General features: G+C 35.5%; 1 protein-coding gene across 12 annotated transcripts in view; it reads left to right on the top strand.

Annotated features, from left to right (window-relative positions):
* PICALM (phosphatidylinositol binding clathrin assembly protein) overlaps positions 1-19,924 on the top strand; it is a 109,498-nt gene that overhangs the window by 33,876 nt on the left and 55,698 nt on the right. For all 12 annotated transcript variants that reach the window (XM_054576387.1, XM_054576386.1, XM_054576385.1 and 9 more), the window contains exons 2-4: positions 787-929; positions 4,928-5,003; positions 8,145-8,247. In XM_054576387.1, coding sequence (XP_054432362.1) covers positions 787-929; positions 4,928-5,003; positions 8,145-8,247 — 322 coding nt within the window. The remainder of the gene's footprint in view (positions 1-786; positions 930-4,927; positions 5,004-8,144; positions 8,248-19,924) is intronic.

The following is a 19,924-nucleotide window of genomic DNA, read 5'->3' as shown; positions in this document are numbered from 1 at the left end:
ACAATTTTACAGTCATGCTTTCCACTTTGAAATATAAAATTGGAAGTTATGTTATTTTAACTTTTTCCGAGTAATAATTGAGTAGAATTCTTATTTGAGTAGAATAAGAAATGAATTGGTTCATTTCTTATTAGGAAATTTATTGAAATAAGAAACTTAAATCCATTTTTCATTTTTGTCAATGTTAGCTACTTGCTGTCAACTCATATCTGAGATAATGCAGTAGAATGGAAGTGAGAAAAGAATAGACTTTTTTTTACAGAAACAAACTTGAGATCCTGCCCTCTCAGAGACCAGATATCTGTTATCTTCCTAATAGTGCGAACACGGTATTCTAGGGAGGATATTAATAAAGGTAGTTTGACCTTTAGCTTGTTCATGCTTCCACATGTATGATTTCTTTAAAAGTTTTCTTTTTAAAGTAGGGATGAATAATACTAGTATTGTAACTCTGAAGGTTTATGAGTAGTAAGAGAACTGGGAAAGTTCCTCAAGGCCTTGAACAACACGTCGTTGTGAGATAAATAAATTACTTGAGACTGAATTAGTCTTGGAGTTTGATTTACTTCCTGGTATTATTGGTCATTTATGTGATCCTAATCAATATCTTGTTTACTTCTCAGATAGATTATAGTGGTTGGTGTCAGTGTTCTTCCGAGAGGTTTTTAACAACTTTTCCAGACTACCTGTTGTACTCCACTCTGTTAAATCTTTCACCTGTTAGCAAATCTCATATTAGCAATAAATTAAAACCAGAGAATAAATTATTTTTTTCTTTTATTGCAGACTTAATTCAGTGCACAAATGAGATGAATGTGAACATCCCACAGTTGGCAGACAGTTTATTTGAAAGAACTACTAACAGTAGTTGGGTGGTGGTCTTCAAATCTCTCATAACAACTCATCATTTGATGGTGTATGGAAATGAGGTAAGGAGAATTTTTGGTTAACAAGCATACTGGTGTGTTGACTGATAATTCAGCTTGCTTCTTCCCCTGAAACTTAAGGAATGGCTTCAGCAACTGAATAATACAGCTGAATAGGGTTAGGTGTCTACAAAGAAATATAATTGTAGAACTTAAATTTGGGGGGAAATGGCTTGTAAGGCAGAAAGCAGAGAGTGGGTCAGAGCATTGAGGCCTTCAATAATGAGATCAAGAAGCAAAGATCAGTGGCTAGAGATGGGTCCTGTAAACAACACTAGCCTTCATAGGCCTTGAGTATAGACTATTTTTATCTATATCCAGTTGCTTTTTTTACTATAGACCAATCAGATTTGTCTGATCTTACATAGTTGTCTGTGGAAGCACTTTGCCTAATTCAAGAGTGTGATGGCCTTTTTGCTAGAATGACTGATTGTGAAGAAAGCCGCTTTCAGCAGAAATGAGACATGTATCTGAAGTCTTCTTTACCCAAATGGGGAACAAATAAAATGCACAAGCTTTTGCAGTTTAATGTTTGGAGAGTCTTTTTTTTAAATGTCAGTCTAGCAGCTCATTTTTGAGTTTTTACCTTAAATGATTTTCTAAGCCCGGTATGCCTACCTTGTAAAATTGTGCTAAAAGGACAATTCAAAATTGTGTTAAAAAATAAATAAAACAAATAAAATTGTGTTAAAAGACTATTTGAGTGGAACTGGACAAATCTACATTGGTATGTGCTTTAGAAAAAATGCAGCCCATCAGTTGCTGGGAGATAGCTTTCATAGAGATGGGGAGGGACTTCAGTCATTGGCATTAGACTTCTGAGCATAATGACTTTCAGGCATCTATCACTTATTATTTTGAGCTTCTCAGTCATGAGAGTCTTCTGTCATCTTTAACACATACCAGTAGAGCATCATTAAAGTTCAGAATTAAAACAGGATTTTGTTTACTACTTTATCATTGCAACAGATCTGTTTGCACATTTTGGTGTTTTCTGGTCCTTGTCCAAAACTATTTTTATAGCTATAGCTAGAAAAAATAATTTTTTATTTTTTAAATATATTTTAACATAAGCATCTCCATGTTCTGTGTTCTTTGTATTTTTTTTAGTTATTACATAGTTGATCATACACTCCATGATTTTTTAAAACATTTTATTTATTCCTTTGAGCTGGTTAGAGAGAAAGAAATACTGATTTGTTTTTCTACCTGTCTTTGCATTCATTGGTTGATTCTTGTATGTGCCCTGACCAGGGATTGAAACTGCAACCTTGGTGCATCGGGACAACACTCGAACTAGCTATACTGCCCAGCCAGGACTTCGTGATTTTCCCAACTGTTCCTCTTGCCAGAAATTTAGTTTTCTTATTATTCACTCTTGTAGCACCACATTGAATAATTTTGTTCGTAGTTTTTAAGTTTAAAAAATCATTTCCAGAAGTGTTACCTGAAACATGATTACTTGGTCAATAGGCTTGACCATTTTTAGGACATATATTGCCATATGTTACTTAGTTGCTTTCTAATTCATTATAACCAGTATACAGAGTCAGTAGAAACACTTGGATATACTAATTTCTCTGTAACTTGAAACATTTTGATCTTAACTGGGATAATTACTTTTATCAGTGATGTGTTCACTTATGATCATGATCATTTAATCCAAAGAATATCAGGCTTATATGTGTTTTTCATTCAAAAAAAAAAAATGTGTACTTGATTCTTGAACACATGGGCGTGTATTTCATGGGTCTACTTCTATGTGTATTTTTTCAATAAATACTGTAAATGTATTTTCCTTTAAAATTTTAGTAACATTTTCCTTTAGCTTACTTTATTGTAAGAATACAATATCTATTACCTATAACAATCAACAGTAGGCTAATTGTTAAGTTTTTGATGAATCAAAAGTTATATGTGGATTCATACTGCTTTGGGCTTTGGCACCCCCAACCCCTGCATTGTTCAAGGGTCAACTGTAGTTCATTCTTTAAAAAGAAAAAGCCACAAATATAACCAACTGCAATGCCAGGTAAACAGGCTGTAAATAAAGTGATAACATTAGAAGCAAAACCTTGATAAAAGCCAAGAAATGGAAAGTTGTCATTCTTTACAATTGACTGATGGGAGGAGAGAGAGAGCATTTCAGTGTGGTTTTTAGACAAACTCATGTTTAGTTTCCCTTAAGCAGCTATGAGAAATGCAATGCTCTGCATATTTTTTGTGCTAGTTCATACAACCCTTGGGTTTTCACATTGGTAATTGTTAATTAGTCGGTGAGAGAGCATGCATAGGATCTTATGCTGCGGTGTTGGAAATAACCATGGAAAATGGGTTCTCACATATGGCAGGGGACGGGAGTGATTCCCTCACTCAGGTACATTTGTTACAACTGGAGGGAATGCTACTGGCATCTAGTGGGTAGAGGGCAGGGATGCCTCTAAACATCTTATAATGCACAGGATGGGCCCTCAAAACAAAGAATTATCAAAGCTTACGAAAATCAGACTCTAAAATTGTCATTTTGAATAGGTTGTTTTAGAATAAGTGATGAAAGGTGAGTCTTTGATTTACAGATTATTTTTCAAAATCCTGGTTGGTTGGTTTAGGATGATCTCAGATCAACAAGATTGAATTGGGAGTGACAGTATGCATCCTAATTGATGGCAACCCTCTACATACTTTAAAAGAAAAAAAAGAAATCCTTAGGAGAAGTGAAATCGAAAGGAGTCTCTTTAGCTCCCTTTTATTGAGGTGGTTATGTAATGGAAAGTTAAGATAGTGTTCTGTGGTAAGCACTTCGGAGAGCTTTTTGAGAAGATGAACTTTAAAATACATTGAGACCCAACAATTCAATCCCAAGTATATATCATGAGACACTCTTGTATGCTAGTACATGGACACCAAGCACAAAGATGTCAATTAATTAACATTGTTAATAATAGTGAAATTGGCAAGAACTTTTATACTCCATAAAGAAATGGATACATATATTATAGTCATTCACTGAAATACTAGAACATCATTTAAAATGAATGAACCTGTGGCTCAGTGGATTGAGTACTACTGGTTTACAAATCCAAGGGTTGCCAGTTTGATTCCCGGTTGGGGCACATGCCTGGGTTGTGGGCCAGGTCCCCCATTGGGGGTGTGTGAGAAGCAACTGATTGATGTATCTCTTGCATATTGCTGTTTCTCTCCTCTGTTTCCCTCTTTTCCCCCTCTCTCTAAAAGTAAATAAAATCTTAAATAATATAATAATACCACAAATGTTTAAAAAAATGAACTAGGTCTACATACATTAAATGCGAATTACCCATTTAATGTATGTAGAAAAGTTAATATATGGAGAAAAGTTGTTACAAAGTGCATTAGAAAAGAAATACAGTATGATATTTCTGTAAATTTAAAATAGAAAACACAGTTTATAGATATGTATGTAGTAAAATTATAGAAACCTGTGTGGAAATGATGTATACCTACTCAGAAAAGTGATTGCTCCTGAAGAGGGGGAGAGAGGGAATGGAATTAAAAGTGTGTATCTTCAGTAGTTTAGATTCTATAAGGAACTCTAAAGTAAGTATTGTAATGGGTTTAATCTGGGCAGTGGGTAAGAGGATGTCTATAATATTGTTCTCTTGAACTCATACGATTATAAGTATTTTGTGTTATTAAGTCATATGCCACCTAAATATGATTAGCTATAGTCCAAATATGCTGCAAAAAATGACAAAATTATTGAGTTTTAATGTGTCCGTTTTTATTTTGACTTAAATAGCTCTGGGTATTAGGCTTTAATAAATTCTTGTGTGCTAATGAAAAATATGTGTTTTTAGGTTTGGTAACTTAGGTCTTCCTAGTTAATAGGAAGACTAAGGATGAGAAATTTAAACTAGATAAGCCTAATGAAATATGTTAACCACTTTTCTCCCTAATTCTCAAATTAGAGTTTGTTAGATGTCAGTACCTTAATTTGACATAATTATTTTTTGTTTTTCCAGCGTTTTATTCAGTATTTGGCTTCAAGAAACACGTTGTTTAACTTAAGCAATTTTTTGGATAAAAGTGGATTGCAAGGTAAAAACAACTTATTACAGAATATCAAGAGTGACCCCATGTGATGATTCCTGTAGAGTTGAATTTTGTTTTTTAGAACACGTGCTGTAGAGGAACCTCCTATTTTACACCTTATAGTTGTTGGGGGGAGGAAACCCTATTTTAGTGTGAAGATTAAGATTGACTTAACTACTTGATGCCTAAAGCTCTTTGAGAAATAGTATATAGAGTGGTGTTTTGAGCACATGGATTTTAGAACTAGATTGCTTAGGTTTGAATCCCATCACTAATATTTACTAGCATGAACTTGAGCAAGTTACTTCACTTCTCTTGCATCTCTTAAAATCAGGAATAATGATAGCACCTACTCCATAAGTCCTTTCATGAGACTTAACCTACTTAATCAATGTGAAGCACTTAAAATAATTCCTGGCACATAAGAAACACTATGGAAGTATCTGCTTTCGTTGTTGTTATTTTATGCTTTATTCCCAGAAATGTTGTTGGGAATATTTAGTAGCAAAGGTAAGCAGTGTTTTATTCAGGTGAATTGTACATTGATACTCATACCTGTTATTTGACCTTATTTTACTTTTAATTAAGTAACTTGAAATTGTTGTAATTTGCTGTTGAAGCCCTTTGTGCACAATTCTGTCTTAATAGGATTTGTTGTATAATACTTAGTCCCAGAACTAGGTCATTAGCATTATAAAATGTTAACTATAGGAAGAACCTCATAAAGGATATACCAGATGATTTGGGAATATCCAACAGTAAGGCTCAGTCTGGGAAATGTCTTTAGAGAAGGTGAGATTTGTGCTGGGTGTTGGAAGATGGACAGGGACGTGAGTTGGCTTAAGCAAAGGTACACAGATAAACATGGGTGTGAAAGAACATGGAGTATTTGAGATTTATAGAGCAAATGAATGTGAATAGAATGTATGGATAATGTATTGGAGAATATGTAGTGGCAGGTAGCCCTCAGGAAGCTGTTTGGGGCCAAAATCAAGCAAGGAAGAATTTGATAAAGTTGGGATTTTGTAATGCAGTGAGAAAGTTTTTTGAGTGGAGGGAGGAGGGGAGAGGAAATATGTGTAATAAAGTAAGCATCATAGCTCAGTGCAGGTTGGATTAGAGTGAATAAAGTCGTGAAGACATGAAGACTATTTTGGCCATCATTTTGGTCCTTTAGTGGAGAGTTAATGAGAAACTGAATTGGGGCTGTTGTGGAATTGAAATCAATAGAATTTAGTGACTAGCTGTGTTTGAGTTAGGGACTGTCCATTTTCAGTACTTGTTTACTTTTGGCAGATGGAATTATTAATTAGAATGAATTGAATATCCTGTCTTTTAGAGATTTTGGATGACCAGTAATCTATACATAGGACCAAGTGTTGCAAGATTGATTTTACTTTCATGAAGAATATAAAGCTTTAAGTGGTTAAGGAAGAAAATTAAGTAGGAAATCTGTTTCTCAGTTAAAATATCTTAAATAGAAGCTGTATAAATACCACAGATAAAACTGGAGTGGCTCTGTTTTGGGGAGACAAGAAAGAAACTGCTGGCTCATCTTTTTATTTTTGCCTCTCCTCTTACTCAGTTTATTTGAACTAAGAGTCTGTGGAAAGTAATATGCAGACTATTACTCTAGAGCAGAGTATATGTATATAACCAAGTGAGGTTTTTCTTGCTTTTTAGCCACTTTCTTAAATGGAAGTTAAGCATTTCTAGTGATAAGGTTTTGCAATTTTATTCCTTTCATGTAGAGAACAGTTTTTATGCCTTTTGTTTGAAGTTCATATTCTAAAGAGATTATAAAAATAAGACTGAAACAGTAATTAAAAGCATATAATTCAGTGGTGTTTTTGAAAAGGAATTTTGGTTACATATCTATTTTGTTGGATGGAGTCCTGTATATTTTATTAAATATATAATGGGTGTTATACTAGGTATATGTAAATATAAATAAGCTTCTTGTCTAGTGAGTGAGATAGATACTATGTGTATGTAATAGCTATAAGCCATATTGGAAGTAAGAATAATGTAGGAGCTTAGAGAGTTCAGGAAAGGTTTCACAGATTGACGCTTGAAGGATGAGAGGTATTTCCCTCCTTAGAGAGGACAGAGTCAATTAGAGGGCACAGTGTGAACTAAAGAGCTGAGGAATATGAATGTGTAACACCTTATCAAATACATTAGTGGCTATGAGGAATTATGAGCGCAGTGATTTTTTTTCCTTTGTTCACTATTCTCCAAGCTGCACTTAATAAGCATTGAAGAAGTATTTGCAGAATAAATGAACTGACTGGTGATTATGTTAAATCCAACCACTTAACATTTTCTTTTTTTGGTGGTTTTATATTTTGAAGTAGAAGAGATCATCAAGTAAAGTTAAATTTGTTAAGCAAAGATGAGCCAAAATGAAATGAAACTGCTTTTCAATGAGGAGCAAAAAATTTACAGACTTTCCGTGAGCGAGGCAGTAACTAAAATGACAGGTTTTTTTTTTCCTTTTATAACAACAATTAGATTTTATGTTGCTGAAGTTTTCAGATCCCATGATTGTACTGAAACAAAACCTTGGAGTGATTTAGATATTCATTTAGAAAGTTTTATTGAAAACTTAAAATTTTTTTTTGTTATGCCTTAACTTGCATATTGACATTTCTTTCATTGTACTATGCAGTTATTTTCTGTACTTTTTAATAAGGTTGGCATACATGGTGATGGTTATTCTAAATAATATACAAATAATAATTTCTTAGATATGAAAATTATAAAACTGCTTAATGATTTGATGAATGGGCTTGTAGTTCCATAAGATGTTAAATTTGAGTTATGAGGTTACCAAGTAGTATAAGACAACATCTTTTTCTAATCCCTCATTTAAAAGAAAATAGGGATGATGATCAGAAGCAGAGCAGAATTGCTACTTTAGTGAAATTCTAAGGGGGAAGGTTTTTCAAAGCAACATAACGACATCTCTGTCTTAAAAATGTGAAGTCCTAGGGATTTTAATGTGATATTATTATTGGTCATTTAATTTACATTACAAAATTGAGTTCCCATATTAAGGCATTTTGGTCGTTGGATGAAATGAGTTTTCTAAGCCAATTGAAATCTTAATTTATGAAAACCTTTTCTATTTTTTTTTTTTTACAGGATATGACATGTCTACATTTATTAGGCGGTATAGTAGATATCTAAATGAAAAAGCAGTTTCATACAGACAAGTTGCATTTGATTTCACAAAAGTGAAAAGAGGGTGAGTTAATCTTTTCTTTTTGACATCTAATGGATTTACATATTTAAAAACAAACCATAAAAATTATTAGATTATGAGTTTTATGGAATTGGAGCCCAGCTTTAGAAAACTTGAACTTTAGTTTTTCTTGAAGATGTACATTGGATATTATTTGTACTAGGATTTTTTAAATTTTATAGCAATTTTATTGAGACAGTTTACACAACATAAAATTCACCCTTTTAATGTTTACAATTCAGTGATTTTTAGTATATTTACAAAGTTTTACAGTATCACTACTATAAAATCCTAAGACATACATTTTTTAAAAATGATTTTTTAGTTTTCAGTTACATTTGACTTACTATATTAGTTTAAGGTGTACACCCCAGTGATTAGCCAAAGTAATCACCATAATAAAACTAGTACACACTAGACACCATCCATAGCTATTCAGTATTATTGGTTATGTTCCCTATGCTATACTTTACATCATCATGATTATTCTGTAACTACCACTTTTGTACTTGTAAACCCCTTCAATTTTTCACCCATTCCCCCAACACTCCTCCCACCTGGCAATCATTACAGTGTTCTCTGTATCTCTGAGTTTCTTTCTGTTCTGCATATTCATTTATTTTGTTTTTTAGATTCCACATATTATATGAAATCATCTGGCATTTGTCTTTCTCTGACTTGGCACAATACCCTCTAGGAATATCTATGTTGTTGCAGAATGGCAAAATTTCATTCTTTCTCTTTTTTTTCTTTCTTTCTTTCTTTTTTTTTTTTTTTTTGGCTGTCTTTCCATTATATATATGCACCACTTCTTTAGCCATTCATCTATTGATGGACACTTAAATTGCTTCTATTTTTTGGCTATTGTAATTAATGCTTCAGTGAACATACCGATACGTATGTCTTAGAGTTTGGGATTTCTTCAGAAAAATAACCCAGAAATGGAGTTCCTGAGTCTTCCTTGTCCTTTGTTATAGCCTTTGTTTTAAAGTCTGTTTTGTCTGATACAAGAATTGCTACCCCAGCTTTTTTGTTTCTTTGTTTCCATTTTTATGAAATATATTTTTCTATCCCTTAACTTTTAGTCTGTATGTCTTTCTCCCTGAAGTGAGTCTCTTGTAGGTATCATATAAGGGTGTTTTTCTTACCCATTCAGTCACCCTATGTTTTTTGATTGAAGCAGTTAATCTATTTGCACTTGAAGTAATTGTAGCAGTGGCCGGTGTGGCTTGGTTGGAGCATTGTCCCATTGACCAAAGGGTCACTGGTTTGATTCCTGGTCAGGGCACGTACCCGGGTGGTAAGTTTGATCTCCCCCCTGTTGGGGCACATATGAGAGGGTAACCAGTCGGTGTTTCTCTTTCACAATGATGTTTCATTCACATTCTCTCTCTCTACCTTCGTTTCTCCCTGAAAGCGATGAAAAGAATGTCCTTGGGTAAGGATAAAAAAAATTGTCGATACGTATGAGTTTATTGCCATTTTATTTATTTATTATTATTTAAAAAAATATTTTATTTACTTATTTTTAGAGAGGGAGAGAAACATCAATGTGTGATTGAATTTCATGTGTCCCCTGCTGGGGACCTGGCCTGCAAACCAGGCATGTGCCCTACACTGGGAATCAAAACAGCAACCCTTTGATTCATAGGCCAGTGTTCAATCCACCAAGCCACACCAACTAGGGCGCCATTTTATTATTTATATTTTTGATCTTTTTCTTAAAGAAATCCCTCTAACGTTTCTTATAATCCTGGTTTAATGGTTATGAACTCATTTAGCTGCTTCTTGTATGGGAAGCTGTTTATTTGACCTTTGTTTCCAAATGATTGCCATGCTGGAAGAGTAGTCTTGTTGTAGGTCCTTGCTTCTCATTGCTGAATGTTTCATGCCAGTCCCTTCTGGCCTACAAAGTTTCTGTTGTGAAGTCAGCTGACAGTCTTATGGGAGCTCCTGTGTAGGTAACTACTTAACTTTTCTAAGATTCTCTCTTTGTCTTTAATTTTTGGAATTTTAAATATATGTTGTCTTGGTATGGGCTCTTTGGCTTTATCTTCTTTGGGATTGTGTGAGCTTCCTGAACTTGTGTGTCTTTTTTCTTTACCAGGTTAGGGAATTTTTCAGTCATTATTATCATCATATAGAGTCTCAATCCCTTGCTCTATCTTTTCTCTTTCAGGTATCCCATGTGATGTGACTTTTGTTACACTTGTTGTTGTCCCAGAGATCATTAAGACTATCCTCACTTTTTAAAAATTCCCCTTTTCCCCCTCTGCTCTGATTGGCTGTTTTCTGCTACCTTGTCTTCTAAATCACCGATTTCATCCGGTGCTTCATCTTGTGTTGCTTTCTTCTAGTGCATTTTTTATTTCAGTTATTGTATTCATTTCTGGCTCCTTCTGTTTTATGGTTTCTATGTTCTTTCTGCTCTTGAAGTTCTCACTAAGTTCCTCAAGCATCCTTATAACAATTGTTTAGAACTTTGTATCTGGTAGTTTGCTTGCCTCCTTTTCATTTTGTTTTTCTGGAGATTTCTTCTGTTCTTTCATTTGGGGTATGTTTCTTTGCCCATTTTGTCTGCCTCTGTGTATTTCTGTGTATTAGGTAGATCTTATGTAATAGGTATCCTGTAGGGCCTATTGGCGCAGCCCCCACCTGTCACCTGAGCGAGGCATTTCAGGTAGTCGCATGTGAGCTGTGTACTCTCTCCTTTTGTAGTTGAGCCTTGATTGCTGTTGGCATCTCAGTGGTGGGATTGACCCCTAGTTCAATCAGTTAGGAGTACTGGTCAGGACTACAGCAGAGGAGCTACTGTGTAGGGGCTGACACCACAGAGCAGAACTTGCTTCGGCGCTACTGTGTAGGGGCTGACACCACAGAGCAGAACTTGCTTCGGCGGGCTTCTGGTGTCTACTGAGTGTTCCCCTTGAGTGGTTGGATGGTGCTCTGGTGTGGTCTGAAGCTGGCCGCTAGATGTGTTGGCTCTGGGTCCTCCTGGGAGATGCAGGCCAAAGTCAGCTGCTGACTGTGCCCGCCCCAGGGCCACCTGGCATAAGCCATCTTCAGATGGCTGCTCTCTGCGCTGGGCTTGGAGGTGCTCAGTTGAAGCTAAGCTTTGAACTGAATCTGTCTGCTGCTAGTGTTGTGACAACCCTCGGTTCACTTAGCTTGAGTTATAGGGCTCACTGAGACTAGATGCTGCTTGTTTGGGGTTTGTGAACCTTTGACAGAATTTAGGAAAGTCTTCAGCATGAGCCAAGACAGACTGTTTGTATAGAAAAACCACTGGAGGTGGCTTAGGTGGGCCCAAGAGTTGGGTGGGGCAGGGTCTCTGGGAATCACCAAGGCAGGTTGATTAGGATTAGTCAGGTTGATGGATACTCAGATTCGGCACTGCCTGTATCTGCAGGAGGCGGGCTCAGCAAAGGAACAATGGCTTCTCCTAACACTTCTGTCTGGGAAGGACAGCTGCCCCTTTAGCCCTTGCCCCAAAGCAGCACAGTTCACTTCCTTCCCTGTATGTCCCTTGCACCTTTTAAATTGCTGACCTGGGGCTGGAACTCAGTGAATGAGTTTGAGTAAGTTTTTTGTGGACCCTTTAAAAGAGGAACACCTGGGGCTCCAGAAGCCCTCTCTCTCACTTAGCTGCAGTCCCTTTGGTTTGCACAGCGAGAAGTTATCGGGATTTTTCTTTTCCCACTGGAACCCTGGGCTGGGGAGCCAAGTGGGGGGTGGGGCTGGGTCTCCGTGCTCCTAGAGGACTTCTGCCACTGAAATATACCTTATTTTTAACTGCCTCATGGGTGTGGGACCAGTTCATCCCTTATCTCCACCCCTCCTTCCAGTCTCAGCATGTCTTCTTCAGTACATCCTTAGTTATAGGACTTTAGCTCCGCCAGATTTCAGGCAATTCTCAGTGGTGGTGGTTTTGTAGTTTAGTTGTAATAATTTTGGTGTGGTTGTGGGATGATGCCAGTACTGTGGTTACCTACTCCATCATCTTGACTCCCAAACATTTCATTGCTTCTGAAAGAAACCCCAAACTCTTCAATAGTCATTTCCCATTTTTCTCTTCCTCCAAGCCCTGGTAACTACAAATCTACTTTCTGTCTCTGTGGATTTGCCTATTCCAGACATTTCGTATAAATGGAATCGTACAATATGTGACCTTTTGTGTCAAGCTGCTTTCACTTAGCATAGTGTATTCAAGTTGTATCGTCCTAGTTGTAGCATGGATAAGTACTTTGCTTCTTTTTATGGCTTAATAATGTTCTATTGTATGGATTACCCTACATTTTGTTAATTCATCAGCTGATGGACATTTGAATGGTTTCTACTTTTTGACTAGTAGGAATAATGCTGCTATGAGCATTGGTAAATAAGTTTTTGTGTGAATTCTTTTCAGTTCTCTTGTGCATGTACCTATGAGTGGGATTGCTGGGTTAAATGTGAACTTTTAGGTTTAGCTTCTTGAGAAACTGCCAAATTGATTTTTATAAACAATTGAACTATTTCACGTTCCCACTAGCAATGTATGTGGGTTCTTTTTCTACACATTCTTGTCAGTACTTATTTTGTTTTCTTTTTCTATTACAGCCATCCTAGTGGGTATAAAGCGGTATATTGTTATGATTTTTTTTTTTTGCATTTCCCTGATAGCTAATGTTAATTGCATTTTATGTCCTTATTGGCTAGTTGTCTATCTTTGGAAAAATTTCTGTTCAAACCCTTTGGTTATATTTTAATTGGCTTATTTGTCTTTTTATTGTTGAGTTACAAGGATTTTTTAATATAGTCTGAACACCAGTGCCTTATTATATATTGATTTGCAAATATTTCCCCCCCTCCTGTGGCTTATCTTTTTCACTTTTTTGATGGTATCTTTTGAAAAACAAAGTTTTTAAATTTTGATGACATCCAGTTTATCTTTTTTCTTTGATTGTACTTTTTGGCGTCATGTCTAAAGAAACACTAGTTAATCCAAGGTCACAGAGGTTTACTCCTACATTTTTTTCCCTAGGGCTTTTGTAGTTTTAGTTCTGACAGTTAGGTTTTGATCCATTTTTAATTAATTTTGTTTATGTTGTGGGGTTTGGGTTCCAATTCATTCTTTTATATGTGATAATCTGGTTGTCCTAACACCATTTGTTGAAAAGACTGTTCTTTCCCAGTTGAAGGGTCTTAGCACCTTTGTTGAAAATGGATTGGTTATAAATGTAAAGGTTTATTTTTGGACTCTTGACTCTGTTCTGTTGGTCTTTGATTCTGTTCTATTGATCTATGTGTATCCTCATGCCAGTTCAGCACTGTCTTTATTACTGTTACTTTGTAATAAGTTTTGAAATTGAGAAGTGTAGGTTTTCCAGCTCTATTCTTATTTTTCAATGTTTTAGGTATTCTGGGTCCTTTCATTTATTACCATATGAACTTTAGGATAAGCTTATCAATTTCTGCAGAAAAGGCAACTGGGATTTTGATAGGGAATTGCATTGAATCTGTAGAGCAGTTTGGGGAGTATTGCAATTTTAATACATTATTTCTAATCCATGAACATGAGATGTCTGTTTTTGTTTTTTTCTTTACCTTCTTTCACTGCTGTTTTGTATTTAAGGTTCTTTTTAATCTTGGATGCAGAATATGAATTTATTTTTTGCTATGCCCTAAAAAATAGCTTTCTTGGCCCATGAACTAATCACATGAATGATAAAATCAGTACTTCTATATCTGATAGTGCTTATTATGTGGATTTTTCTTGGGATATATGATGAGACCTCAGGAGAAAGCCACTGAAGACCTTCTCAGGGGGCATTGATGACTTCTAGCTATGAAGGCTTGCCCTTAGGAGAATCTGGCTTCTGCAGAAATATTCTGGTGAAGGCCTTTAAAAGTTTCCCTGCTGCTCAGAGATCTCAAAGCTTTAAGCAATTAATATGATTCTTTAAATTGCTCTCTTAAAATGTTAAATTACCAGACTGAAATTTAAAACTCAATGTAAATGTAGACATAGACTCTTAGTTATTCAAGGAATTTTAAAGTTGAACTTACATGTTCACTATTCTAAATTAGTTAAGAGGTGATTAGCTTGGAACTTACCCAAAATTAAAATCCACAGATTTTGTTTTATATATTAAGGTACTTTGTAAAAAAGTATAGTAGAGGAGTTCATCTTAGAAGTCTGATTCTTATTCCCACTATCTTATTTAATAAGCCACTTTATATTAATATTTCACTGTTAAGTATGTTTAGTAAAAACGATCTTCAGGATATGTGTAGATTTCAGATTAATAGATTTTAAAAATAGTAACTTTTTTTTCTAATCTCAAGGGTCAATCTTGAGATTGAGGAGAGTTACTGCATTTTCATATTTAATGGAGCAAACTTTTATTATATGAATGGGAACGGTCCTTGTTTATGCACACTATAATTAGTATTGATTTGAAAGAAAATATTCTTATTGAATGCTAAGGAAAAGAAAAGTGAATCAACTGGAGCCGTAGCTGAGTGGAAGTTACCAAGAAGAAGCACAAAGTTGACATATAAACACAGTTACATATGCTCATACACACAAACCCGAAATTTTATAAATAAGAAAGAAAAAAATATAAGACATAGGGTATAAGTTGAGGGTATGACAACATTTAAAATTTATTATATCATGGCAAAAATCCTCAGTAGACTGTTTCAGTTGTGGAAAGGACTTACATAGCAAATAGTAAAGTATTATTTATTAGAGTAATAATTTTATATTGGATTTATTGGGGTAGCATTGATTAATAAAATGATACAGATTTCAGGTGTACAGTTCTCTAATAATTATTTGTGTATTGTGTTGTGTGTTCACTACCCAAAGACAAACCTCCCTCTGTTAATCATTTATACTTCCTTTACCCTCTTCTACCTCTCCACACCTCAGTTTCTCTCTGGTAGGGTAATTATTTTTCACACCTACAAAAGTAATGCATTTGTTAAAAATTAGGCAACACAGCAACCTAACTGGCTAGTAAGTGTTAGCATTTAAGTGTATCTAATCTGTTTTCTTTGTGTAAATAGAAATAAATGTGTATAAAAACAATAGAATATTATATACATTTTAGTTATTTAATGTTATATAGGGAATGATAATATTTAGACATTATTTGAGGACTGCCTTTCTCCCCTACTATATAATTTAGATGTTTTCAATATCTGTACACATATATACCCTCTCATTCTTTTTAATGGCTATACAATAATGTTCTAGATGTACATTTGGTTTATTCTTATTTTTTATCTTATAAAAGCAATACATTGACTGTCCTTCTGCATGTGGTTGCATTCTTAAGTGAAATTTTCTGTAGAGTAACTTCTTAGAATTAATAGGTGAAAGGATATACACACACACACACATACACACACACTTAATATTTAAGTGGAAAATGCCAAATCACTTTTTATAAAAAGCTTTGCCAGATTATTGACTTAGATACAGTTAAAAATGTCTTTCACTGTATTTATTCCATCCTCATGAAAATGCATGTCATTGGGTGTTTATTTTCTATCAGTTGATTGAATAATTCAGTAAATGGTGATAATTCAGTCTCTCTTAAAATGCCACTTGTGTTGTGTTAATTGTCTTTCAGTGTTCTTTGCCCAGTTCTCTATTGGGATTTTCTGTTGTGTTGGATAGTATTAAGAGCGCACTGGCTGTTTAGTTGGATGAATCTGGGTTTGGATTCTGGCTTCACTCCAGTTAGATGAGTGACTTCAGGAAGGTATTTCAGGCAGTTTGCTGACTTTAAAAATAACTTTATTTTGAAGAAATTTCACTTTTAGAAATGCCGCAAGAATAATATAGATGACTCATATACATTTTACTCAGTCAGATTCACCAGTGTTTTTTAAATCTTTACCTGAGGATATATTTATTGATTTGAGAGAGAGAAAGAGAAGGAGAGAGAGAGAGAAATCATTTGGCTGCCTCCCACATGCACTTTACTGGGGATTGACCCTGCAGCCTTTTCTGTGTGCGGGATGTGCTCCAACCAGCTGAGCCACCCACCAGGGCCAGGTTCACCCATTTTAACATTTTGTCACATTTGCTTAATATTCTGTCTTTGTGTATATACTTTCTCTTCTGAACCATTTGAGAAGGGATTAGATGCCTCATGCCTACCTATAATTTTTATCTCTAATACTTTCATGCATATGTCATAATAACTACGCTCTTTTGTTACATATCTATCAGTTTGCTAACTTTTTTTCCACATTGTGGCACACAAACTGATACTGTTTGTACAGGACTGGATTAAATGAAGAAAACTGCTTGAGGTAGAATGATTAGGGATGAGTATCTTGGCACATCTATAACTCATTTGTACAATACTATAGTAGTATGCTGCAGTGCAGTTGGGAAGCCTTGAATAGCATTTATCTATTAGTATTGTGAGAATCAAAAAATAATGTATGTAATGCTTATTAGTTTAGTACATGGGAAACAGTTGAACAACTAAGCTTTTTGTGTATTGGAAATAAATTATGGGTTACAAACATTTTTGTTATTTTAAACATTAAAAGTTTAAGATCTGTTGTAATCAAAATTGTTACCTTTATTTTTATGTCTTTTGTCCTTTTTAAAAAAATTTATTTTATTGATTATGCTTACAGTTGTCCCATTTTTTCACCGTTTGCCCCCCTCTGCCCAGTACCCTCATTCCCTCCAGCGTTCCCCTCTCCTCCTTAGTTCATGTCCATGGGTCGTGCATATACGTTTTTTGGCTACTCTGTTTCCTGTACTGTTCTTAACATCCCTCTGTCTATTTTGTACCTACCAATTGGTACTTCTTAATCCCTGCACCTTTTCCCTCCATTCTCCCCCTATCTCTTCCCAGCTGATAACCCTCCAAATGATCTCCATAGCTGTGATTCTTTTCTTGTTCTGCTTGTTTGCTTAGTTTGTTTTTTAGATTCAGTTGTTGATAGTTGTGAATTTATCGCCATTTTAATGTTCATAGTTTTGATACTCTTCTTTTTCTTAAATAAGTCCCTTTAACATTTCATATAATAGTGGCTTGTGATGATGAACTCCTTTAGTTTTATCCATCTGGGAAGCATTTTATCTGCCCTTCAATCCTAAATGAGAGCTTTGTTGGGTAGAGTAATCTAGGCTATAGGGCCCTGCTTTTCATCACTTGGAATACTTTTTGCCAGTCTCATCTAGCCTGCAAAGTTTCTTTTAAGAAATCAGCTGACAGTCTTATGGGAACTCCCCTGTAGGTAACTATCTGCTTTTCTCTTGCTGCTTTTAAGATTCTTTATCTTTAACCTTTGGCATTTTAATTATGATGTGTCTTGATGAGGTCCTCTTTGGGTCCATCTTATTTGAAACTCTCTGTGCATCGTGGACTTGTCTGTTTCCTACACTAAATTAGGGAAATTTTCTTTCATTATTTTTTCAAATAAGTTTTCAATTTCTTGCTCTTCCTCTTCTTCTGGAACTCCTATGATTCAGATGTTGGTGTGTTTGGAGATGTCCCAGAGGTTCCTTAGTCTGTCCTCATTTTTTGAATTCTTTTTTTCTTGTTGTCTGATTGAATTCCTTTTTCTTCCTTATGTTCCAAGTTGTTGATTAGATTCTTGGCTTCACCTCTTCCACTGTTGGTTCCCTGTTGATTTTTCTTTATTTCACTTAATGTAACCATTTTTGCTCGGGTCTCCTTTATGCTGGTGAAGCACCCAGTGATTTCTTTGAGCACCCCTATAACCAGTGTTTTGAACTCTGTACCTGATAGATTGGTTGTCTCTGTTTTGTTTAGTTTTTTTTCTGGAGTTTTGTTCTGTTATTTCATTTGGGCCATATTTCTTTGTGTCCGTGTTTTGGCAGCCTCCTTGTGTTTGTTTCTGTGTATTATTAGGTAGAGCTGCTTTGATTCCCTTAGTAGCATGGCCTATTATAGAAAAATTCAACTGTAAGCTGTGTGAGGTGGAGCCTTAGGTAATCACCAGGGCTGTGCAACGCATGTCACAGCTCTGTGTTTCTGTGGGAGGGAACACTTGGAGAGGGGACAATGGTGCTGTTTGGCCTCTGGAGTTTTGCCCAGGAGGAAGCTGTCTCCTGGCACTTGCCCTGTTGCCAGTCACTCACTTTCTCCCCCTATGCCCCTGGTGCCCTTCCAGTTGTTGCCCTGGTGCTGGATCCCAGAGAGGATGGGTTTGCCTACGTCCTATTTTTGGCCCTTGAAGAGGAGTCTCCTGAGAATCCTGCAGTTTCTTCCACTGCCCCAGTCCCTCACGGTTTTTACAGCCAGAAGTTATGGGGACTTACCTTCCTGGCGCTGGAACCTTGGGCTAGATATGTCTGCTCTGGGGTTGGGATCTCTTGCTCCTGAGGTATCCCTCCAAATTTTCATCCACCACAAGTGGTTGTGCTACCACCACTTCTGCGTCTTAGTGCCTCTCTACCTCTTCACTCATTTCCTCGCATCTCCGCCCCTCCTATCTATCTGGATGAATGTGGGTTCTTTAAATCCTTGTTTGTCATACTTCCATACAGCCTGATTTTCTGACATAGCTGGGTGATACTTGTTTTTTAGTCTAGTTGTAATTTTTGCTGTAATTGTGCGAGGAGGCAAAACGTATTTACCTACACATCCATCTTGACCATAAGTCTGGCTTTTGTCCTTTAAGCAAACTCAGAATGGGCTTTTCTACACCAAACGATCAATTATTTGTTCATGTTTTTATTGGATGTACTTACAGAGTTCATTTATATTTAAGATTTTGATTCATATGGAATACATCTTGGTATTAAAAAAGTGAGGTGGAAACCCACTATAGTTTTTAATAGAAATATAGGATATTCAAAAATCAAAATGAATTATTACCCAGTAATGATTAAATGGCTTTTTACTTATATATTCAGTTGTCCCTTGTACAACATGAATTTGAACATGCAGGTCCACTTTTACACAGGTTTTTAACAATAAATATACCTGTAACCCTTTATATCCCTCCTTTCAAATCTGCGGATACAGATGGTCCGTTGTACACATTGTTATATGCCATTTTGTAGAAGGGACTTTGGCATCTGTGGATTTTAGTATCCACAGAGGATCATAGAACCTGCTGATAGTGAGGGATAAGTTAAGTTTTGGGGTATATGCTATATGTGGATTTTCAACTGCATGTTCATCAGTGTCCCTAACCCCCCTGCATTGTTCAAGGGTCAACTGTACTTTTATAAAGCCCTCCTTTTTTTTTTTTTTTAATATTCTGAAAAATTCTTAGTTAATTTTCAGGAATTCACTCTGACACTTTCTTTAAGAAAGGCTTTATTCTGTTGTCTGGTTGTCTGACACTGTCACATATAGTCTTACCATATTCCTATCTTCAGGACTTTCCAGTGTCTAAACATTGTGGATGTTTAATAGTTTTTGAAAAAAATGACTAGATGAGTTTGTAAACAGTACATTAAATGAACCGATGAAAAATAGACCCAATAAATTGCCTGTAGATTTGTCTTGTTAGTTGGTTAAACATTGGCCTATTCATTTTCTTTTCTTTAACATTCTGTTTTTTGGTGGTAGTAACATACATTGAATTATCTTCAATTCTAAATTGGTACAGTTCAAAGTAACAAGACAATGGTATATAACAAGCAAAAAAAAAAAAGGTGGTAGGAGTGAGGCTCATAATGGAATGAATT

Source organism: Pteronotus mesoamericanus, unplaced genomic scaffold (assembly GCF_021234165.1).
Source record: "Pteronotus mesoamericanus isolate MK-2021 breed Mesoamerican mustached bat unplaced genomic scaffold, CSHL_Meso_final contig_33, whole genome shotgun sequence".
In the NCBI taxonomy this organism is placed as follows: Eukaryota; Metazoa; Chordata; class Mammalia; order Chiroptera; family Mormoopidae; genus Pteronotus; species Pteronotus mesoamericanus.
The sequence above is the reverse complement of the archived record's forward strand: the minus strand, read 5'-3'. Positions and strand labels throughout refer to the sequence as shown.